The sequence below is a fragment of the Acinonyx jubatus genome, chromosome A3 (assembly GCF_027475565.1).
Source record: "Acinonyx jubatus isolate Ajub_Pintada_27869175 chromosome A3, VMU_Ajub_asm_v1.0, whole genome shotgun sequence".
In the NCBI taxonomy this organism is placed as follows: Eukaryota; Metazoa; Chordata; class Mammalia; order Carnivora; family Felidae; genus Acinonyx; species Acinonyx jubatus.
The window spans coordinates 137,223,110-137,248,100 of record NC_069388.1 but is presented as its reverse complement, the minus strand read 5'-3'; the positions used below and the strand labels follow the sequence as shown (position 1 = coordinate 137,248,100).

At 52.0% G+C, this 24,991-nt stretch overlaps 1 protein-coding gene across 1 annotated transcript in view; it reads left to right on the top strand.

Moving 5' to 3' along the window:
* The window catches only part of SNTG2 (syntrophin gamma 2), a 170,091-nt gene that overhangs the window by 128,382 nt on the left and 16,718 nt on the right, over positions 1–24,991 (top strand). Inside the window, exons 13-15 of the mRNA XM_027077761.2 lie at positions 4,900–4,971; positions 13,730–13,930; positions 23,577–23,669. Coding sequence (XP_026933562.1) covers positions 4,900–4,971; positions 13,730–13,930; positions 23,577–23,669 — 366 coding nt within the window. The remainder of the gene's footprint in view (positions 1–4,899; positions 4,972–13,729; positions 13,931–23,576; positions 23,670–24,991) is intronic.

Genomic DNA, 24,991 nt, shown 5'->3' with positions numbered 1-24,991 from the left:
TAGAACGTCTGCATCCACAAAGTAACGTCCTGGGAATGGCTAGGCTGAGTTCTCACGGAAGTTACTTTCTTAACAGACACGATGTTCCGGGTAAAAACGGCCGCGATACGAGGTCCTGTGATGATGTCTCAGTCCCTCGTGAGTCTGAGCCCCTGGACTCTGAGCCTCCCCAACGTTCTCTGGTTTATCTACCCCCTTCTGTGGGGCAGGGTGGGTGGGGGACTGGACTTGGGATGTCCCTTCCCCTGGGTAGGGAGGTTCTGATGAAACCCCACCAGATTCCGGTCTGGCTGACCAGCCTCCCTGAGGGCAGGCTCCCCTGTGCAGGGCTGGGCTCTGGAACATTTCAAACGTCTCTGAAGGGACTTTCCCCGGTGTTTTCTGTGGGAACCTGGTTGAGCTCCTGCAGGTAAATCTCACACTGTTGGGGGGTCTCCCCCACCCTGTGACTGGGTTGCCCTGCAGTTTTTAACTCTCAGCAGCTCGCTAATGACAGGCCAGATTTTCCCGCCTGCACTGGTGCCCGCCGTGGACTCCACACCTCCTGACCTGTATCGGGGCCATGGTGCGCCCTGTGTCCCCCCCTGTGGCTCTCACGGATCTGCGAAGAGTCTGTTGAGGTTCTCACTTGTTACTTCGGAGCAGGGACTTCCAAGGTCCTTGTGCACAAGCAGAAACATGTTTACTTTTTAAATAGAAAAAAATCAAACTCTCCCATCACTTAATGGTATTATGCTTGTTTAAACAAACCGTTTTCATGCATTATCCCAAATAATAAAAGCATATTTTTAAGTGGGGACTCGGAAGATTTTATAAGACAACAAAGAAGTTTTAGTCTGAAAAACCCCAGGGAAAGAGTGGTTTGGTAGAATAAGTTGTGTATTATAATCACTGGCTGTGGGGCTAGGTGTGTTATTCCCCCTTCATTCGACAGTCTGCTCGCTTTGGGGACGGACAGCAGACGGCAGGGTCCCCCCTCCCCCCCCGCAGGGTCACTGTGAGCCCCGAGAGACCGCACCTACGTGTTCGTAGACGTGTTTGAAGACGCCAGAGCATTTAAAGTTAACAGGTGGACTTTGGTATTGGTACTCGGCAAGTCTCGTTGTAAAAGCAGTACCCAGAATATGGCAAGGGAATCTGACCTCGGTGTTGGCAGGTATTTTGGTCCGGCCGGGGCTTGTATCCTGCAGCCAATCACAGTGTCTACTTTGCCCAAATCTGTAACAACCCTATGTTACGTTTGCAGCAGCTGTACACGGTGACTTATGCTCTGGTGACAGAAGACACGAGACGACCACTGGTCACGCCCCACACACCTCCGGGCCGGTTACCCGCCCCGGCCCCCAGGCAGCGCAGTGAGCACCGCCGTGTTCCGCACGGACACTGAGCAGAGGGGGGATGGGGGCACAGGAGAGAGACGATCTCTCCGACTCGGTAAACGAGGACCCTCTTGGGAGAGCAGGGTCCAGGGGAGGTAAATTCGCAGATGTCCCCCACCAGTCGCTGTCGCTGTCCCGTGAGAAAGTCCCGTATTCAAGGACGGCTTCTGAGCTTCATCAGGTCGAGCCAAAGGAATGATGTTGAAGCAGAGGAGGGAAAAGAAGGGCAGAAAGTGGAAGAGAGGCGCAGAGGGGGCGTCCGCAGTTTCCGGCTCAAGGTCCTGCCCGGAGGAGGCAGAGCCCAGGGGTGGGGGCTGGCCCGGCCTCAGGCCCTCCTAGGTGCTCACACTGGCCGACGAAAGCCAGGATTGTTCTCATCACTGTGCTCTCCTTCCAGCCAGCAGGTTATTTCTGACTTGCAAATTGGCATCTGAGAAAACGTGAGCAACGTGTTTTCAAAAATCATTAAAATGTGTTAATAACAGTCATGAAGTCAATTTTACAGCATCGTACAGCATTAACGTATAAATTATGTAGCAGTTCCTTATGAATATGCAGGGAATAGTAGAAGCAACTTTAAGAATGTCAATTAGGCAAATGTATTCTATCATTTAAAAATTTTTACCTGGAAAGAAATAACTCCTTTGAAGGTTTGTAGATTGAAGAAACACTAGATAATTGTGTGTCTGATACAGAATTATTCTGTGTCCCCTCTGAGGCTACCCGGTAGGTGTTCCCCAATAAGATTAAAGGACACCAAGATATTACATTTGCAGCCTAAAGTTTCTGCTACATTCCAAGTCAGATGTGGCCGGAGGAAACAAACTGTCAACTCTCAGGACTTGGGAAAAGCATCAGTGGCCTGGGGTTACAGACCTTCACGCTTTTCTTCCACGTTGCAAAGGCTGGTTAGTTCCATTTTGTTGCCTGCTGGCTGGAAACGCTGAGATTTCATCGTGGATCATTTTTCCCTTTCTTGATTTCTGAGTCGCCAGGAAGGAGCGTAAGAATCAGGGGATCACATCTCATTCCCGTCCAGGGAAGTATTTCTCCGGAGACAGGCAGGCACGGTGACGGCTCCGAGTGTCGCTCCACATCCCTCCCTTCCTATCAGAGGGCCTTGTCCCTCCTGAGAGGCAGGGAAGATCCTTCAGCTGGGTCCGTCCACCTGAGGGCCTCCGAAATCAGCAGGTTACGTCGTGGAGCATCTGGCTCGCAAAGCAAGGAGTTCTGACTGAATAGGCGTCTGCTCTGGTCCCCACCGCCTGTCTGTCTGCCTTTCCTTTTAAAAGGGCTTAGGCTTGTAACCCTTGGATTATTTTCTTAAGACAGCATCACAACAGGGTCATTGCCTGCACATATTTTTTTAAGTTTATTTATTTATTTTGAGAGAGAACAAGCCCACACCAACGGTGCGGATGGGCAGAGAGAGCGGGAGAGAGAGAATCTCAAGAACGTTCCATGCTCAGCATGGAGCCGGACGTGGGGCTCGGTCCCTCAACCCTGGGATCATGGCCTGAGCTGAAACCACGAGTTGGACCCTCAACCAGCCAAGCCCCCCAGGTGCCCCACCTGGGCATATTTTTGAGACAAGATTCTGATCTGACCAGTCTGTGGTGGGTCCTGAGGTTCCCAGGTGATGGCAAGGCTGCTGGTTCACATGGCCTCAGTAGTAAATTTACTCAAATGTAAAATCAGGATCTCTGAGCCCCTTCCCACACTGGCTAAGTCTGAATCACCCCCACGGGGCCAGGAACCTGCTTCGAAGGTGACACCTGCCTGCATTCAGGGTTAGTTCACAACTCTAGGAATGTCCACTTCTGAGATTTCATCCATCACTCACCGCTGTCCCACAAACCTCCAAGGCTGAACTTTCTATTTCCCTTCTAATTATACAAATACACGTAGATGCCACCCATCTTGGTTTTCTTGGGGACAGCCACGTCCTAGATGGCCCCTGCCTGGGAGCTTGTTGGCTTTAGTGTTGGGTTGGTGCAGCCCAGATAGCGTCTAGAGTCATAACTAATAAAATAGAAGGTGGAGGCAGCCCTGATGGGCATCACGAATATTCTGGAGATAATTTACATCAAGCGGAAGCTTAGGAGTACTTTGTGTTTGTGCTTTGGCTGAGCCAGAGAAGGGTTCATGTAGCAAAGCTTGACAACGGCCAACACGCGCACTGAACGAGTGTGCGTAGCCATGCCTATTTACAGCAACAGGGAACTACTAAGGAAGGACATTCTGAATAATGTCATTTTTTTCTTTTTCACGGTTCTCCAAAAATAGGCAGCATTGTTATAACTGGAAAAATTAAAAATTGTGTCTGCCTTCATTGCTGCAGCCTAAATGCTCTACTTTGCCCCCAAATTACCTTCCAGTTATGACTGTGATTGACCTTCCCACCTTTATATTTTACCATTTTCGTGTTTTGTTAATCACAGGAGCAATGACTTACTTACCTCTGGATCAGTTAATATGAAGTGGCAACATGCCAGTGTAATTTCACATCATTAACTATTCGGTGAAACATTCTCAGGTGATGGGCTCGAAATGCCTGATTACGTCCCAGTATTTATTTGGCGGAACAATTTCAAGAAGGTCACCAACTACGTACATCATGTACTTTCATTTCAAAGACACGGTGAACCTCTGAGTATTTTCATTCTTATTTGTGTGTTGAGTGGCTGCAAGGTAGCCACCGGGTAAGCAATCACAGTCAAAATTTGTTACAGTGTTGACTATTTCAGATTTTTCTACACGAATTATTTTCATGTACAGCATGTAAGTGAACACGAATTGCAGTCCATAGAACACCATTCAAAAGTTGGACGATGTCTTCATTATTATTGCTAAAATGGTTGTGAAATGCAATCAGGCCAATCAAAAACATGTTCGATTAAATTGGTAAGTCAACAAATTTGTATTCGTTTCTGGAACGGAGCAGACTAGTGAGTTATCCTAAGTCTCAGGACTGGACACGCAGCACACTGTCACACACAAACTAGCCACCCTCTCAGTAAGCTCCCCAGACGGGACCGAAAATTGGTCCATAACTTAATGTATGAGGAGTCCAGAATGAATTCTAAACCTGTACCCAAGTGAGTGTAATAGATGAGCCCCTACGTTACCGACTTGTGCTGTGAGCACAAGTTCTCTGTCAAATCCCCTGCCACAGGCGAGGTTTGGTGTCCTACTGCCCTACTCATGGCGTAGAATTTAATTAAGGTAAAGACACGTTGACTCCATTGCTGTAAATGTTTAAGTTTATCCAACTGAAAGTAACCCAACAAGCATGCTTGTTTTTGTGTCTACTTTAAAATTCTTCCCAGCTTTATGAGGTATAATTAACAAATAAAATTGTAAATAGTTAAAGTAAACAACATGATGGTTTGATGTATGTGCACGTGTGAAATGATTCCCACAGCTGAGCTAATGAGCACATCCATTACCTCACATAGTTGCCTTTTTTTTAAACAAGAGAATGCTTATGATTTATGTATATATCTTACATTTCTTGCAGGTAAGCACATTAGACTGGGTACGGGCAGAAAAAACCTACAACCTCTGTGAGGTACTATTTAAACTTCACAAGGTAGGTATCCTTTGCACGTGAGATGCACTCATGGAAGTAAGATGTGCCTTTGGGTTTAAGAGTCCATTGAGATAGTAAGATAACCTGAAAATCTTCTGTATTCATAACATTTCCCCATCCTGAAACTTGCCATCCTGCTGTTCACGCAGATGAATGGATGGATGGATGGATGGATGGGTGGGTGGATGGATGGATGGATGGATGGATGGATGGATGGATGAGTTGGTGGGTGGGTAGATGGATGGATCGAAGGAAGGAAGGAAGGGAGGGAGGGAGGGAGGGAGGAAGGAAGGAAGGAAGGAAGGAAGGAAGGAAGGAAGGAAGGAAGGATGAGTTGGGTGGGTGGATGGATGGATGGATAGGAAGGAAAGAAGGAAGGATTCATGGATGCACGGATGCACAGATGCGCGGATGCATGGATGGATGGATGGATGGATGAGTTGGTGAGTGGGTGGATGGATGGAAGGAAGGAAGGAAGGAAGGAAGGAAGGAAGGAAGGAAGGAAAGAAGGATTCATGGATGCATGGATGCACGGATGCACGGATGCATGGATGGATGGATGAGTTGGTGGGTGGGTAGATGGATGGATTGAAGGAAGGAAGGAAGGAAGGATGAGTTGGGTGGGTGGATAGATGGATGGATGGATGGATGAGTTGGTGGGTGGGTAGATGGATGGATTGAAGGAAGGAAGGAAGGAAGGAAGGATTCATGGATGCACGGATGCATGGATGGATGGATGGATGGATGGATGGATGGATGGATGAGTTGGTGGGTGGGTGGATGGATGGAAGGAAGGAAGGATGCATGGTTGGATGGATGGATGGATGAGTTGGTGGGTGGGTGGATGGATGGATTGAAGGAAGGAAGGAAGGAAGGAAGGATGAGTTGGGTGGGTGGATGGATGGATGGATGGATGAGTTGGTGGGTGGGTGGATGGATGGATTGAAGGAAGGAGGGAAGGAAGGAAGGAAGGATTCATGGATGCATGGATGCACGGATGCACGGATGCACGGATGGATGGATGGATGGATGGATGGATGGATGGATGGATGAGTTGGTGGGTGGGTGGATGGATGGAAGGAAGGAAGGATGCATGGTTGGATGGATTGGTGGATTGGTGGGTGGGTGGATGGGTGGGTGGACCGGTGGATCGATAGAGTGTGCACAAGTGTGTATGTGCACACACACTGGGGAGAGAGTGTTTTAGTCACTGCCTCTTACAGTAATATGTTCCAGGACCTTTGGTGCGTTGTTGTCATTGCCATTGTTTTTAACAGGTCAGATACAAACCCCAGCTTCCCAGCTTTTCTTTTCAAAGTCTGGCCCAAGCGGACCAGAATGACTGATCAAATATTCCACATCTATTGGAGGGAAAGTATTCACTGGCTAAGAAAGGGCAAAGTTTTACCAATAACATCCATCCCAAACTTTCAGAATCACCCAGTTCCAAAGTAGCGAACCCATTGCCACGAAACAAGCTTTCCGTTTCTCCTGGGCTGACACCTCATCTGGGACTCATGAGGTCAGGGGTCGGGGTTTCCCGGGAGTGCTCTGTGCGACTCCTGCTTGCTTGCAGTTGTCATGCATTGACATGTCGGAGAAGAAGACAACTGGGGGTTTGAGTGGGGATTGCACCAGGCTACACCAGCCAGGAGACACGGGTGTCTCACGGATGGGCTTTTAGCAGACCTCAGGTCACACTGAATGATACAGAGGTTGGGAAGTGGAACCTGAAATGCAAAACCTGGTCACTGAGTGGCTCGGGACTCTGCCAGGCGGGAAGAGGTCAGTCCCACCCCATCCCGGTGACCCGGAGGCACCTGCTTTGGGCCCAGGGGTGCTCCCAGCTGTGACTTGTGCCCAGGCTGGGGGGGAGGCTTGTCTCTGGCCTCCTGCCCCTGCTCAGTGAGAAGCCAGGGCCGTCACCACCCATCACAGGGGAGGAGACACAGGAGGCGGTGCCCTCGGCCAGCTGTCCCGGACCTGCTGACGTCTGGCTGACCCACAGTGCACAGGCAGGAAATGAATGCACCCAGTGAATGTGCCACAGAGGGTCTGCTGTTGTGTGTGAAGCACGTGCTCTCGATGTAGACGGGGCTGACTCTACCACCTGAAATTTTACTTTGTTTCTTTATGCCTCAGTTTCCTCATCTGTAAAATGGGGTGATAATAATCTGTTGTCGTCTATATTTTGTGACCCTCTGCGGGGTTGTGTTAATTGTGTGATGACCAAACGCCCCGGCCATAAGGAAGTGCTCACCGAACACGGCCTTTTTAGGGCATTTTTGAGGTCCCCTCCTGCCCTCTGCATCCCGGGAGCCGTGATTCTCCCACACCACAGGGCCAGGGATGCACCTGCCGGTGATTCTCAGCCTTGTCTTACAGGGAAATCACCCGGAGGGAGCTTTAAAGCAGAGCTAATGGTTTCATTTTATTTGAGACGTGGCCCAGACATCTGTGTTCATTCTGGAAGTTTCTGCGGTGCTAACATGTGGTGCTAACATTCTGCGGTGCTAAGTCTTGTGTCGTGTGTGCAGCATTTGTGCTTTGACACCTCCTTGTCAGTAAGTATCATTTTACAACACTAATGAATTCCTCTGCGTCATTGGATGGAACCTTAGTGATGAGAGGCCTGGTTGTATTAACAACCTTTACAAAACCATGAGAATATTAGTTGTTGTTAATAATGCCAATAGGGATCATAATTGTACGTTAATTATACCTCCTTTTTTTTTTTTATTTTTTAATGTTTACTTATTTATTTTGAGAGGGAGAGAGAGAGAGAGCGAGGAGGGGAGAGGCAGAGAGAGGGAGAGAGAGAATCCCAAGCAGGCTCCGCACTGTCGGCACAGAGCCCAACGCGGGGCTCGATCCCACGACCTGTGAGATCATGACCTGAGCCAAAATCAGGAGTCAGACGCTCAGCCTCCGAGCCGCTCAGGTGCCCGTTTCTTCCTTCCTTTCCTCTCTCCTTTCCACAGTAGTTGAAACTCATTTGCTCCATTAGTAAGTCACGCACTGAAATGTGAAGTCAGAGACCTGTGAGCGTGATCTGGGCGTGTAAAACAACACACATTGTCTCAGGAATCATCCGTCCCACAGCTGGTCACGAGAGGAGTCAGATTTCAGCCTAAGGTCTATGGCCCCAGCTGAACCGCACTCTGCGGAAGGTCTTGCAGGCCCACTAGTGGAGGTCAGTGGAATTCGGTTGCTGGAAGATGCTGGACTGGGGGGGGCTCGGCTCCTTGCTGAGTTGGCCAGAGGCCACCGTCTCCACCAGAGACAGCCATTTCCACCATATTCTGTTGGTGAGAAGCGGGTCACTAAACATACATGACACATATGACGTGTGATACACATCCTCTATATGGTATGTAGGTATACACACGTAGGAAGAGACCACGTGAAGCCCACACTACGGTACTGGCCATAGTGTGGCGGGGAGCAGACTGTCCTTGGCCAGACCATGCTTGTTGCTGGAGGTGGGGGCGGCTGGTCAACCCTCGGGCTTCAGTGAGGTATCAGAAGTGAGTTACATACACTTGGAGGGAAGCTGTCTCCAGACGTCCCCTAAAGAGGCCAACAGCTAAGCCTTGACCACATCATCTGCGGCACGAGTCTGGGAGACGTGTCCTACCATCTGGGGGCTTGCCTTCATTCTGGGGACGTTTCTGTCAAGGACTAATTTCTTCCAGCAACAAAACAGCCCAGATGGATGGAGAGCTTTGACTTCGTGGCAGATGAGGCCCAGGTCAGGGGTAAGAGGCACAGCCTTGAGGTCCGAGCCTCTCCGCAAGGGGAGGAAGCTGTGTCTGAGTCCCGGTACGGGAGAGCGCTGTGCCCCAGCCTGGGACGCTCCTGTGTCTTTCTCACGCAGGAGTGCGCACAGCAAAGTAGGAAGTCTGTACGAAAGCGGAAATTAAAAATATATGCAATGCCGTTTTTCATGTGTTTTGTCTGAGAATTTGACCCCCAGGAGTCATTAGTCAAAAGTTAGAAGTTTTGAAAGAAAACTTAATGTTTTAAATTTTGATATGCCTCCTTAAATGGAAAATGTCCTCAAAAATAATTTTAAATTTAGGTCTGGAATTTTAAGCTGCATGTAATAATAACAACTATGAGGGAAATACGTCCCCATAATACTATTATCACAGTGGTAGAAGGAACCATTATGTTGAAGTGATTCTCGTGATAATTTACACGTGTAGATTTTCATTCATCGATATTCCACAAGATAATGGTAGAGGAAAATTTTATGTCTTTTCCCTTTATTTTACAAAAGTTCCACATTGTCGCATTCTGGCTTTTACACGGCTTTCCCGCGTCTGAGGTGCTCTTTTGGTGTCGGGATGCGTTTCAAAGACCGTCATTTTGTACAGACGTGCTTCGTTAATAACTGTGCAGCCGTTTCTGGTTTTATCCAGCATTTCTTCCAGGAAGACCAGCAAACATGTTGTGAGATGATTAGCAAACCATTACGTTAGTCGGGAGAACAGCCACAGCACATATATTAATCCCATATGGCGCAAATAATGATAACAATAAGGATAACTTTGTAGCATTGAACTTCTTTAAAAAGGAGATCGTATTCTGTCAGTCGAATGTCTTATTTGGATGTCCTAAATGGCGATTCTACAAAATGATACCCCCTTTGGTACACACCTTTAGTTGTGGATGATCATTGTGCACATATAAATCTAAACTTATTTATAAGCATTTAATTCGCTTTTCAAAGGTTGAAATAAATGTACGATATCAGAAGCACTGGCACCATCAGCAACAGTTGTTAATGATTTGTGTCAGAACGACCGTTTCCAAGTACGGCCATTAGTATTCCATCCAGGAATGAATCCTGTTGTTGTAGGTTTGTTTCTCTGACTTTCTTCTAAGAAATTACTTTTTCCGGTTCTTTTTTTTTAAGTTCATTCATTTTTGAGAGAGAGAGAGAGACATAACACGAGTGTGGGAGGGGTAGAGAGAGAGGGAGTAGAGGGTGTGGGAGGGGTAGAGAGAATCCGAAGCAGCTCCAATCTGAGGTGTCAGCACAGAGCCCGACGCAGGGCTTGAACTCACAGACCGTGAGATTGTGACCTGAGCCGAAGTTGGATGCTCAACCGACTGAGCCACCCAGGCGCCCCTACTTTTTCCGATTCTTCAATTACGTATTCTCTCTTTCAACTCTCATCACAAATAGATGAGAAAATTGCATCCATGGGCTTTGATTGCACATGTAGGTTGTACGCGGCTCACAGACAGCGGCAAACAGAAGTGCCAGTCGACTCTGGGCAGTCTGGCGGGAGAGGAGGGGGATGTGTCCTCCAACGGAAGAATACCCAACCTGAAATTTTTCGGTTAAAATTTAAGTTAACTCACGTTTGGCAGAGGATCTACATAGCAGCATCTACCTCCGTGGGGTGCCTGCCCGGGGCATTGCTAAGCCCCCCCCCCCCCCCCCCCCCCCCCGTTTACATCGGAGTTAATCCTCTCGTAGGGGGAGCGAATCCTCCTTATCTTCAGGCTCAGAGCCCATAAGCACAGGGTGGCTAGTAAGTTCCCGACCCGGAGTCATCTTAAATCCTATTCTGTTCCACTCCTTGGGACCCTTGGAGTCCCTGGAATCTGTCTAGAGTCCGCAGTAAGAATTTTCAGCCTGCTCTCCAGTGGCCCGCCAGGCAGCTGGGACCCCAGGGAAGGGGCTTCTGTCCTCCATGAATGTCTGGAAGCCCCTCCCTTGAGCCGAGAACTTGCACCTGCATCAGGGAGGATCCTGCACGGGGGGGGGGGGGGGGGGGGGGGGTTGGCTCCAGGGCTTTGCTACAAAGGGCAGGGGGTCTCTGAGGGCTGGGGTGGGGTCGGGAGAGGGAGCCTGGGCCACTGTGTGACCCAGAGTCAAAGTGAGCTGTCTGTCTTCACGGTAGGACAGAGTTCTGCAACTTGGAGTAGTCCTGACACCGTGCAGGGGCACAGCGTTCCTGGATGTTTGTGTTCCTCAGACACGTCCAGGTCCTGGGGGGTGGGGGGAGGGGGGAGGGAGCTGGCCCTTAACGGGATTTGCAGCTCCGAGGGGCTTAAAACCAGGTGTTCTAATGCAGATGCTGTGGGTGCAGCCGGGGAGGGGGGAGCCACTCACCTCCCACCCTGGTGGCTCATTTCCGAGCCCTGTTGGCTGAGTTATCGTCTCACACAGGAGCCACAAGAAATGTCTGTGGAAATGAGCTCCATACGGACCACTAAGGTCACTGACATTAATGTTGTTTTCTGTGCTTCAGAAAGTAATGTCATCCCTGAAATCCTTCCGTGTTCTTCCCTGGGACTTCCCAGGCTGCTCCCAAAGCGATCTGTATTTCCTCGTATTTGTCCGTAAAGGCAGAGCTCCGCTCACTGGTTTGAGTGGCAAACACGTTACTCCTTGAAAAGTGACCTTGCTCCTCACAACTGATCTAAATAAGTAATTCAAGAGTCACATTGCCATGTAGGTGAAAATCTAAATTCTGCTCCTTAGGGTAGTGGCCATTTGGAGAATTATAACAATATCGCTGAGCAATACTTAGAAACCTAACATTATGTATTTTAAGTAGTCTCTTAAAACCGTCTATTTAAGTAGTCTATTAAAAACCCCACTCCGTGCAGAGGTACATGTGCAGACACTGCATTTGGAGGGGATAAAACCCACAGGCGGCAAACAGAGTAGCCCTAGCAGAGCTATTGCTCTTTCGCGTTCTCTGCATTGATACAATAATTACAAATGTGCAAATAAGTACATAGAGTAAATACACAGGAGTGGGAAAACTCCAGGTAATTTTTAAATGTGCTCTTTTTGTTTCGTTGTCAGAAAAGGGGACGTGCGGGGTTCTGTATGCTTACGGGGCCGGCAGGGGGTCCGCTCCTGCTCCAGGACTGAAGCCCGCCAGCCACGTGTTAGCTCAGACCCCATCTCTCCGCTCAGCAGCGCCTCAATCACAACGTGCTTTTGTGCAAACGCGTGAGGACCTAACATGCACGGGGGGCACTGGTGGCTCGCGCTTTCTCTGTGCTGCCACTCTAAACGCCTGACCCCCTCTTGTGCCTGCGTCTTAAAGCCCAAAACAGCCTCAGAGGTGGACAGCTAACCCTTGGCACAGAAAGTCCTGTTTTCCTCCTACGGAAATACGAGCTCCCGGTGTAACCAGGGACAGGAGAGCGCGATTGGCCGTCCCGCTGGCGGCATCGCCCACACAGACGCTTCCCGAGCCGTCTCCTTAGGTTGGCGGTCTAGACAGTTAAGTTCAGTACTTGCAGACCCGATTTCTGAGACGTTGTGTCGGTGACTAGGACGTACTCGTGGCGTGCCCGGGACGTGCCCGTTTATGACGGGCACAAATCCGATCTGTTGAACGGTTTCTGTGTATCCCAGGCTGAAGTGAAAGATCTGGGGGGGGATCCAAAATCAGGGCGCATCTCTGTGCCCAGGGTTCGTTTAGGGCTAGGAACATACACCACACCCGCACGTGCACTGGCACACACACACATGTGCACCTGCCCATGAGGCAGGAGGAATCTGACCATGTGCAGGTGCAAACACCGCTGAGGACCAACAGCAGGGAGAGGGCGCACAGGTGGATCCTGCAGAGACGTCCCGAGGCCAGAGGAGAATCAGGAGCCCCCAGAACCCACGAGCCGCCTGCACACATCCGTAGTCTCTTTTACCTGCACACCTGAGCCACGGTGAACACCGGGGTCCCTTGGCGAGGAGTCTGCCCTCCGTCCCCTTCACTGGACAAGGTGGTTCAGGCACAGTCCACGTGGAGGATCAGCGCCTGGGCAGTGGGGGTGTGCGTGTGGGTGCAGATGCGGGTGTGCCTTATGTGTGCACATGTGTGTGCAGATGCGTGTGTGTGTGGAGAGAGGGATGAGGGGCGGGTGCAGGCCGGAGCACGCTGTGAGTAGAGGAAGGTGCATGCTTACGTGCGTGTGTGCATGTGCGAGTATGCATATGCAAGTATGTGTGTGCGTGTGGACAGGGGAAGAGGCGCGTGTGGGAGTACGTGTGTGCGTGTGGAGAGCAGAAGAGGTGCGTGTGCAGGCCAGCACACGGAGGGGAGACTCGCCGGGTGCTGCCTGCCGCGTGCAGCACTGCGTCCCCTGAGCGTCCAGTCCTGGGCTGTGCTGACCCGAGACCAGTGAGGCCCAGAGTCACCCTCTCCTTGGCTGTGTCCGCCACCGACTCGGGAAGGAAGTGCACACACCCGATGTCTGTGTGCCGAGCCCACAGCATCCAGGGCTCCTCTGCCTTAACCTTTGCTCTCGGGATGTTTCTGGACATTGGTTCTGTGTGGCCAGGACCCTGGGATGATACAAGTACGCCTTGGACGGCTGGGGGTCCTGCGGTGCCTCGGGGGGGTTCTGAGCAGGGGTCCTTTTGCCCAGGACAGAAGAGCCGGTGATGCCCCGCGACCCGGCAGCAAGGGGCCTGGTTAGGGCCATGTTCATGCCAGACCGGGGCACCCGGGTCCCGTGACCTGACCTTCCAGTGAGACGCTGAAGCGGACGCTGTGGTTACCACTATTTTAAGTGGAAGCTGCTTTGGGTGGGATTTACCTAAATCTGTTTCGGGCTCATTTCCACAGTTGCCACGTGGGAGGACGGCCCTGCCCTGAACGGGGCTCCCCGTGGGGCCGGGTCCACAGTGGCTCCGTGTCCCCATCTGGTGGCCGTGGGGCCTCGGCCCTCGGCCGGGACCCCCTCCCACACTAACGCCCTGACGCGTTCTGTTTTTCAGCTCTGGCTGGCGGACGACAGCTGGCTCCACGAAGACTGTCACCTGGGTCCTCCCGGCTTCACGCCCCAGCGGCCATTCAGCTTCAGCGTCCTGGTCGGCCACGGCCAGAGTCGCGTCTTCAGCGTGGACCTGGGGAGCGAGCTGGCCGCCTGGGAGAGGTCTTTCCAGAGGGCCACTTTCAAGGAAGTTCAGAGAAGCAGGGTAAGTGCCTTCCACCCTCCTGCGGGAGAACTCGGGTGGGGCGCGACCTCGCCATCAGGTGCGCCGCCGTTCCAGACGAAAACGAATCTTTGAAAGCTGAGCATTCTGACGTGAGCCACCAGGTCAGCGTCCGTGGCAGGTGACGGGTCACCACGGGAGAGCGCGAGGGGGCGCATTTCACGTTTGCAGGGAGCCACAGGCTTTCCACGGAGGGGGCGGGGGGCACGTCCACGCCCCTCATGAGCCATGCTACCCACAGGCTGCTCCCAGCAGATGGCGCAGGTGGCTCATTTGCGGTGAAGTCCCCCAGACGTTTGTCACGGACGAGGCACCCGGTGGCCTTGCTCCCGCCGTCAGGACCCGAGGGAGAATATGACGTGGTTCACACAACTGAGCTTCTGCCCTTGTCAGCAGGGTACAGAAACGTGCGTCCGTCAAATGCGTGAGCAGGGGTCATGACCTCCGGCGTCATTAACGGTGGGACCCCTTGTGGGCAGAAGGTCCACGCGGCGATGTCAGGGAGGGGACTTCCCGCCAACCGTGCGGCCACCTCCAGCCCCGTGTCGTCGGCCCTGGTGCAGAGGAGATCACGCCTCGTCTGGGAGCGCGCGTTCTCAATGGAAGGCCCCGCGTGGCTTCGACTCTCCAGCGGCTGCTCGGGCCTGGGGGTCCCTGACTGGGCGTCACTGCGACCTGCCAGTCTGTATGGCGACGTCACACTCAGATGTTCCTAGAAACACACGTCACGGCTTCCCCCGGGCCCCCCTCTCCGGCTGGGCGGCCCCCAGATGTGGTTCCGTTGCGGCGAGCGGCCACGTGCCAGAGGCGCCGGCTCGGTGACCCCAGCAGGCGGGTGATGCAAGGGTCCTGAGGCACTGAACACCGACTCCCCTGTCGCGGGGACTTGTTGGCCCATCCGGCGACTGTTCACAGCCCTGAGCCCTGAACACAGCGGAGAAATGGGAGCTTGAGGGACACTCATTGTGACCACACTTGCAGCCCCAGAAAGTGGGAAGAAGACGGCATTCTGCGTCACCGCGTGTGCCGGGCGGCTGGTGTCCAGTGTCCCCAGCTGTGCTGCAGGCAGGGGGACATCCCAGCGTGTGGGGGAAGGAGGCGTTGCGGATGGGCACCCCAGGAGACACACCCTGATGCCCCGTGGCCACGGAGGCTGCAGGCCGGTCTTGCCCCTGCCGGTCGGAACAGAGCGAGGGTCCAAACCGCCCTGGGTGGATTACGGTGCCTCTCCTTAAAGAACAGACTTTCTCCCCTGGGTCCAGAGTGGGGACAGGACACCCGTGCTTGCACGGTCGGGAAGCCCCTCCGGAGGGGGTGGCGGTTCCCCTTGCAGAGTCCTCGGTATTTGGGCAAGTAGGGAGAGGGGAGAGCCAGAGATGGGCTGGCGAGGCAGCGGGTAGAAGGGAGGACGCCGGGTCTGGATCAGGACGGGAGGGCAGCGTGCCGGTGGGTTCCGGGGAGCCTCTCCACAATCCAGGATTGAGATGGCGAGGGTCTTTCGTGGGCAGGCGAGGACGAGCGTGGCCGCGACGGTGACCGTCCGGTGACCGTCCACAGGATGAGGGGTCGGCTTGTGTGGTGGGGTCTCCGTGTACAGGACAGGAAGTTCCCCCAAGACCTCCCCAGTCTGAATCGTCACACCCACTTTCCGAAGCAGGATCCTGCGCGATTCCTGCCCCCTGATGTGGCGTCCAGTGCCGGGGACTCTGTCCTGATTTCTCAGTTTTCTGGACTCAGAGGCGGGAAGGACGGCAGACGTGCTCTGGAATGTGTGGCCAGTTTCTCCCTCCGTGAACTTGGGCAAAATATTTCCCTAAACTCCTTCACTTCCTCTGCAAATTAACGATTATAGTGTGCACACGAGAGCCACTCTGGGAATTACACTAATTTGTTTTTAAAGTTTTTTTAATGTTTATGTATTTTTGAGAGAGAGAGACAGAGCATGAGCGGGGGAGGAGCAGAGAGAGAGGGAGACACAGAATCCGAAGCAGCTCCAGGCTCCGAGCTGTCAACATGGAGCCCGACGCAGGGCTCAAACCCACAAACCGCAAGATCATGACCTGAGCGGAAGTCAGACGCTTACCCGACTGAGCCACCCAGGCACCCCTGTGAATTATACTAATCTTAACGTGCCCCCGTGCCAGGCCGTGTGCAGTTTGTACCCTGTGTTAATCTTTTAAAGTAAATCTGAGACGCGACCCTGTGTTCTGTGTTCTTTCTTTCACGGATGAGAAGACTCACGTTCGGAAGGGCTCAGTGGCCCCTCCGCAGCCCCGTCCATTTCTGCCTGATTCAGCGTCTCTCCTGTTCCTGGCTTGGACTCCGCCCCTCCTGAGGCCCCGCCTTCAAACCCCGAGAAGGTTTACACGTTTGTGACGTGTTCTCCTCCCGTGTGCGGCAGGCTGCGAGCTTCATCCCCCCGGCTGTCACCGCATCCCTGCTTCCCCATAAGGACGTCAGGAAGAAAGTTCTGGACTTGAACTTGTGGCCCGTTTCCTCACAGCAGCGAATCAGGGCACCTCAGCGGGGTCAGCACCCCACAGAGAAATCCTCCAAATCGGGGGTGTGCCAGCAGGTGTTTACAACCCCTGCCCGTCTCCAGCTCAACACGTTTAACTAAAGTCGTTTCGAGTGACACCTGTGTCACAGAACTCCACAGGTGCCCTCAGGCACCAGACGGAAGTCCTCTGGCTGTACATGCCGTGTCGCCTGCAGGCCGGGGTCCCGCCGCGACTGTCCCACTGTCCTGTCCCTGTGCCGTGGTCCCGCCGTGGTCCACAGTCCCGCCGTCCACTCTTCAAACAACGTTTGCTCCTATCTCAGCATCAGGTGCGCGTGGTGCTGGGTGACGTGCAAAGTGCTGTGCGTTTTGTCCACATCAGTGTACCTAAATTTTAACTATACCAGCCACATCCTGTTGGAATTTAAGAAAAACGAAACAGGATCTGTGTCCTCGAAGCAGCCTGCGGTCTGAGTATCTGCATCAGGTGGGCTGCTTCTGAGCTCACAGGACGAGGCACCGAGACCCTCGCCGTCCTACAGACAAACCAGGGCTTGCTGGCCCCACCGGCTGAGCTTTGAGGTCCCCGTGTCTGCTTAGACCGTCTCCCCTGCTGGTCGTGGGACACCTGCCGGAGCAGTGGGAGGTGCTTTCCATTCACAGATTTTGGTTCCACAACAGATAACTGTGCTGGTTGTTGGGCCAGGACGATGCTCAGACGGGGCATGTGGCCGGCATCTGCACTCTGCGAACCCTCGAGAGCGGGTGCCCCTCCCACCAGCCTCCGCACCTGCAGCCTGTCCGGCTCCAGTAAACGGAGACCGTGTAAAGCTGAGGTCATGACTCTTGAGGAAACGTAAGGTGAACACGTGCCCAAAGATGTCATTTAGTTCCTTTAGTAATGAGGGAAGTCGGGGTTGTTGGCACAGTCCACAGAGCCCTCGGGAAACCTACCGAATGCAGACGCTGTAATGCGGGTGCTTCCAGATGCCCCTGCTGGGTAGACGGAAAACCTGCTCGGGGAGGGGGTGTATAGCAGCCTCCTAAACCGGCCCTCAGGTGGTTCATCCCGCCAGACAGAGGCGTCTTCCGACTCTACCAGACAAAAAACAACCGAGTTAACTTTTGCCGCTTGTTAGCTGAACGTCACCCGGCCGATGATTTGTCCTTTTTTGCTGGAAAAGAATCTCCAGACATCATTCTTGCACTCACACGCATGTGCACACACACTTGTTCTCCTGTCTGTCTTGACGGGAGACGTGGCTGGAGCCCGGGACGACCTCAGGGCAGCATGGGTCACTCTATGGTCCGACGTCCTGTGGCCTCGAGCAGCCGCTGAAGCCAGAGAACGTTTCTTCTAAGGAACTGGAAACAAACAACAGGCAGTCTGACCCAAAGTAAGCAAAGAAATATAAGGCAGAGTAGAAATCAGTGAACTAGACAGAAAACCAAAAAAACCCAGAAAATCAGTGAAACTGAAATTTGATTTTATAAGATCAAAAAATTAATGAAAGTCTTGCCAGACTGATGAAAAGGAAAAGCGTTAAGAAGGAGGGACAAAATGTCACTACCCAGATATTTAAAGACACAGGGAACATTACATAAATAATTTCTAAAAATTAACACAAATCTGACAACTCAGAATGGACACAGTCCTCATAAGACACAAACCACCAAGCCTCCTTCAAGGGGAGACGAGTTACCCAAATGATCCCATTTGTGGTTTAAAAGTGGAGTTTTTGCTAAGTCCCTTCCCGCGAAGGAAATTGCAGTCCCAAATGGAGTCTGAGTTGTACTAAACATTAAAAAAAGGAAAAACTAATCACACAAACTAACCCAGAAAATTGGAAGTAGGAGGCAATGCTTTAAAGCTCCCATGAGCCCAGCATCACCCCATGGCCGGTGTTGGACAAGGTCGTGCAAAGTAAACACAGCTATGGACCATTGTCCTTTATGAGTGTAGATAAATACTCTAAACACAGATTTACCTAATAAAATCCAGTAACTTCTTCTATAACAGGACGAATATGTCAAGTTAAGAAAAAATTATCCTAGGAAAATACCATTGGTTTTATGTCTAAAATCAATCAAATTAATCTATCAGGCTAACAATTTAAAAGAGAAAAATCCTATCATCATTTCAACAGACCCAGGAAAATATTTGACAGAATCCAACTTCGTATCTGATCTAACAAACTCAGCAAACTAGAAATGGAAGAAACTTTCCTTAACCTGCTAGAAAGGCACAGAAGTGCCCACAGGTAACATCCTGCTTAGTGGCCAGAGGCTGTGTCCCCGAAGACTGAGCATAGGCAAAGCTGTCCGCTGTCATCACTTGTATTGATATTTACCGAAGGCAGTAGCCAGGGCCTCAGCCAGAAAGACGAATAAGAGACACCAGGTTGGAAGGGAAAGAGTAAAACTGTCTTTACCCACAGATTTCATGACATTCCTACTAGAAACTCAGGCGGAATCTGCAAGAGAAGGGAGTTCAGCTACAAGAAAAAGTTGCAAGATCCAAGGTCAATATACAAACATCCATTTCGTTTCCTGATATAAGGAGCAGACAACAAAAAATACTTGTAACAGCATCAAAAATAGGAAATAATGTGGACAAATCTGAAACACATAAAAGACTTGTAACAAAACTGCAAAGCGTGGCTCAGAGAGAAGTTAGAGGAAACCCACGTAAGTGGAGACCTAGACTCGTGCACGGCCCAGAAGTCACAGAGATGCTAAAAGGTCAGTGACCCTGCCCCCGATCCGTCGATGAGATTCCAGGCGCCGTCCCAGCAGCCTCGTATGTGGACTCTGACAAGATGATTCTAAACTTCATGTCGGGAATGGAGGGACAGAAGATGTCTTAGGTAACTGGAAAAGGAACAGCAAAACCCAGGGGCCAACGCTGCCTGATCCCAAAGCTGGAGAAGCTGGGGCCGTCACGACCGTGTGCGGTTGCCGCAAAGACCGGCAGAATCCAGAATCCAGAAGTAGACCTGCACAGACATAGACCATGTCCTCTGGCACGGAACGGCCCTTCAGGGGAGGATGGGAGTCTCAGACAGGTTCTGCTGGAACAATTGGGTATTTATGCAAAAAAATGGACTTTGATCCATACCCCACACCATCTATGAACATAGACTCAAAATGGGTCATAGACAGGGGCGCCTGGGTGGCTCAGTCGGTGGAGCGTCCGACTTCGGCTCAGGTCATGATCTCGCGGTCCGTGAGTTCGAGCCCCACGTTGGGCTCTGTGCTGACGGTTCAGAGCCCGGACCCTGCTTCGGATTCTGTGTGTGTGTCGCTCTCTGCCCCTCCCCTGCTCAGGCTCTGTCTCTCTCTCTCTCTCTGTCAAAAATAAATGAACATTTAAAAAGATGGGTCAGTGGGGGAGGAGAAGGAGAAAAAAAGGGAGGGAGGCAAACTATAAGAGACTCTTAAAAACTGAGAATAAACTGAGGGTTGATGGGGGGTGGGAAGGAGGGGAGGGTGGGGGTGGGCATCGAGGAGGGCACCTGTTGGGATGAGCATTGGGTGTTATATGGAAACCAATTTGACAATAAATTTCATATTTTAAAAAAATGGGTCATAGACAGAAGTATAAATGCAAAACTATAAAACTTCTAGAAGAAAATAGTAGGTAAAATCTTTCTGACCCTTAGTGATGCAAATGCTTCTCAGATATAAAACCAAAACCACAATCCACATAAAAGGAAAACAATGATAATTTGGACTTCATCAAAATAAAAACTGGTATTATTTGAAAGACAAGTGCCAGGAAACATGGAAAAGATGCCAAAATGTGGGAGGAAATACTTGCAAGGCGTAGATCTCACAAAGGGCTTGCAGCCATAATCTATAAAGAGATCTCAAAGCTCAATAATGAGGAAAACAACCAAACCAACAAAATTTGGTCAAAGCATTTGAGTACACAGTCCATGAGAGAAGATGTGCAGACCGGAAACCATCACGTGAGAATACGCTCAGAGTCGTTAGGAGGGGAGTGCAACTTGCACACCTGTTAGGACTGAAATTTAAACGCCCGAGGACGGATACCACACGTAGGTGAGAACGTGGAGGGATGGGAAGTCTGGCACATGGCTGGCGGTGATGTAAAGTGACGTGACCAGTCTGGCCAGTCCCTGCATTAAACGCACAGCCACCCTAAGACGGAGACATCCCGCTCCTTGCCTTGTTGTGCACAGAAGCCTTCGTGGCAGCTGCTGTCCAAATCCTCAAACAACCTGCCTGTGCATCAACGTGGGACTGTTAGATACGTGGGATGTCAGGGCTGTCCACGAATGTCGGGCACACCAGCAACGTGGGAGGCACTCTGCCTGACGAGAGAAGAGTACGTTTCCTGTGGGTCGCAGAGCAGAGTTCTCGTTCTGATGAGGTCCGATTCAAAATTTCTTCTTTCCTGGCTTGTTCTTGGTGTCGTTTCTAAGATCTCCAGGTTTCGTTCCAGGTCAGGGCGGTTCCGTCCCGTGTCTTCCTCTAAAAGCTTTCTAGGTTTCCCGTTTACACTGTCACCTGTGCCACGTGGATGGGACGTGGGTCTCCCCGTCTGCGAGCCCCTCGCACTCCAGGCTCTGCGGCGAGCCAGCCTTTCCAGGAAAAGAAGGAAAGGTGGCTGTGGACAGCTCCGCGATGGCAGGCGTTTGTGTGGCGGTCAGGGCCGCGCGGTGGGGAGGGCCCGGGTAGGAGCTGTCCTCGGAGAAGCGGGCGCAGCCCCAGGCAAGCTGGGAGCAGGTGGGGCCCGACAGCACTGGCCGCACGAGGGGCCCCTTCCGGGCCGACCCGTTTGGAAGGGGGTGAAGTGGTTTCCAATTAGTAACACCCTCTGACACTTGGCGACACGAATTTAATTTACAGGTGATTTTATCAAAATCATGATTTCACTTATCGAATGTCATTAACCAGCACATTTTTTAGATACTCAGATGTCCCTTTAGTTCCAGCCAAATCCGGAATTGCTTTTTGGCGGGTAAATTCCGAAATGTCCTCTCCGCCCAGTTCATCAGAACATTCAAATGACCTCAGGTTCTGGCAGCTGGGCACAACACTCAGGCGTCCGCCTGCCCACCTGGGGTGCGTCCTGAGGCACATCGTCCCCGGCCCACAGGGCCCACCTGCTTGAGCCGCTCGCATTAGGGCCGTCGGTCCCTCCGTCCCCAGAGCTTCGTGGCTTCCGTGTTGCTGCTGCGTCTGGTCCGCATAGACCTGCGTGTAGGACCTGCGGGCCGGCTGCCTCTTCCAGTGTGCCGTGGCCCCGGAACAAGTCCAGGTCGCGTTAGGGTTTTGTCCAAAGCAAGAGCAAACGAGTCCAGGGAGGGATTTAGGACTCTTCACATAAATGAGGCACAGGAAGTCTCGTGTGGGCTGTTCGGTTGTTCCCAAGTGTCTGGGTGTGGCTTGTGGTTTCCTGCAACCACGTCTGTGTTCTTGTATTCACTCTGCCGGTGGGGCGTCCCACACGTGCCACATACTTCCTTAGATGTTTTCATCCGGGGAAACTGAGGCCCAGAAAGGTGCCTTCCTCCACGGGGTGGCCGGGCCCGGCCAGTCCCAAACGTCCCTTCTCACTGGACGGGCAGCTGTGACGTAGGTTTTCTGGGCGTCACAGGTAGCGTGAAGTTACAGAGGCGTTTCACCAGTCCTCACCAGTGTGCGTGTGCACTCACCTGAGAGAGATTTTCTGCCCTTTTAATATTTTTTGAATTTGTAGGAGACTGAGAAGTAACCTTGAGTAAGTCACTTAACTTCTTATTGATTTTCTTTCCGACATGATTGCTATTTCGTGTCCTGGAATGGTGCCGTGACGTGTAATTAATTGATGTTTGTAAAGCACTTGACATTGAAATATGCACCACGTAATTTCCTTAAATGCTCAAATCAATCTTCCAGATACATTTTTAAGAAATCTCAAGCTTGCAGTATTCAAAATGAAACACATCAGTGAGAGTTTTGTGACACCACGTGGAGTAGGACAGATAAGATTTATGTCTCCTGAAGAAAATAAGCCCAGAGGACCCGAGAGAAAACCGAGCGAATGTTAAGTAGCACTTAGGTGAGATAGATTTATGGGGTCATTAAAAGGTAGTTACTGGTTCGTTACCAGAAGCACCAGTTTATTAATTGCACAATTAAGTTTCAGATTGTTTCCGTCGTGTGCAGGAAGCTTATTGGAATTTCAGTTTACCTGCTATGGTTTTGGTCAGATTTAGGTTGAAACGGTCAACCTAATTGTGTAGCTTATGTTGATTTTCCCTAAATGCGCAACATTTCCACAAGTGACCTGGAGGGGACTGGCCTCTCTTCAGGCGTCTTCGCTCCCCTCGCCAGACAGAGCGTCAGGGCAGTCAGGTGGGACCACACCATCTTCAGGCCTCCTCTGAATTCATGTTAAAATCGAGCTTTACTCTTAAAATGTTACTCGTTTGGTTGGATAATCTCTGTACTGTATTCACCAGTGACCTCACAATTAAACTCATTTGATACATTTACAAACCTTCTAGAAAGGTCTGATGACCATTATCCTGATACTAGCATGTGATTTCAATCAGGCTTACTGCTGTGTTACGTAAGCGTCGCATATGTGATGGTTGTCCGTGTGTGTTCAAACCCAGAAATGTGCCGGTGACCACTTCGCGCTGCTGGTGGGTGCGCTTGGGCTGGCGGGAAGGGTGTGTGGAGCCCACGTCTAGTGTCCGGGAGCACTTTCTGTCCAGCTGGGCCTGTCCCTCACCGAGGGTCAGGTTGCTGCCACCTGCTGGGGCGGTGGGTGCCGAGAGCGTCCAGCCAGTGCCACCTCCCCGCCGGGCAGAGTAACTTGGCGGGTGCCGGTGTGGGCTGCGCCGATGGCCGTGGGGGTTCGTGGCTTGAGCTGCAGTCGGGGCTTCCCGGAGCACAGCGCTCCTGAGAACCTGCTGCGGAAGGCAGGTGTGACGTGGAGTCCTACGCACGTGGAAATGTTTGCCTGTAGACGAGGAGCAGGAAGCACTGCCTGTGCAGATCGTTGGCACTTTTACAACAGTCGTTTCTGATCGTGGGGGTTTTGCGACTCGCTGACTGATGTTAAACTCCATTGCTAAAGACTGTTTTCTTGAAACTAATGCTCTTTTCTAGTCCAAAACATACACGTGCAGCTGGCAAGGAGAAATGCTGTGTTTCACGGTGGATTTCGCGCTGGGATTCACCTGCTCTGACAGCAAGACGAAGGTAAGGGGTCAGCAGGCGCTGCCGGGGGCCGGGGCGACGCGCTGTTACGGTCAGAGGCACGGGCGTCGGGGTTGTGCCCTCACAGGAGCCCTGGCTACACGGTGCCCGCAACAGCACCCGCACCATCATGGGCTGGGTTTCCTGGGTCCTGCTCCAGGGAAAGACCCCCCCCCCCCCCCGCACTGAGGGAACCCTAACTACCGCCTGGAGTAAAACCGGAACATTCTGGTGCAAGTATGGCCCCTGTTACTGGTGGGCTCATCCGGTGCTGGTTCCCCAGATGCACAGCTGTGGCTGGTTTCCCTCATCCTGGATGTAAACCCACGTCCTGAGCAGCTGTTTCCACCAGCACCTCTGACAGGCCTGAGTCGTCACCTTAACCAATTATTTCGTGACACAACATTTACAATATTTTAAAGTCCAAGCTGCTTGTTCAGAGCGCAGGGCTGGGAGAGCATCAGCCAGACCAGCACTGTCTGTGCCTGGCCTGTGGCCTGCAGTGGGTCGGCCCTGAGCCAGGGACACCTCATCTCCAGAATGTTCTCAAGGGTGTGTTTCCAGACCTGTGCTCTAAAACCTTTGAATACTCTCATCTACGAATTAATCCCCGCAGCCCCTTCAGGAGCCCCTCGCAGCTCCCACGGGGGTGGGCTTGTCCTCAAGGACGTCTGGAAATGTCTGGGGGCGTCTCTTATTGTCATGACTTGAAGGGGAGTTTCCGCCAGCCTCTAGTGGGCAGAGATCACAGATGCTGTAAACGCCCGCGATGCCCAGGATGGCTGACAACAGTCAGGGGTGCAGAGCGGGAGCTGTGATCTAAGTGGGGGGCTCCCGGCCGGAGCCCCCCTCGCAGGAGCCCTCCTCGCAGGAGCACGGGAGGCTGGGTGGAGCTTTGACAACGGGTCCTGGTGCTTAGAACAGCAGCAGTCTCCATTTGCAGGAACACTGAATGCAAAAAGGATTCTGTGTGCTCCATCCAATGTCAAGGCCACAGCGAGGCCGTGCACAGATCTCTGTGGACAGGCTCTGTGCACAGAGCTCTGTGCACAGATCTCTGTGGACAGGCTCCATGCACAGATCTCTGTGGATAGGCTCTGTGCACAGAGCTCTGTGGACAGACCTCCGTGGACAGGCTCTGTGGACAGGCTCCGTGGTACAGGTGCCGCTGCTCGGCCTTCAGCCAGGTCTGCGTGACCTCCGTGCTCGTGTCCTCGCTATGAGCCACTTAGCAGCTGGCCTGCAGCAAGGAGGAGCCGTCAGCCCCGCTGTGAACTCGTCTTTCTGGCCTCATGCTCCACAAAATCCTGGGTTCCCGGAGATCA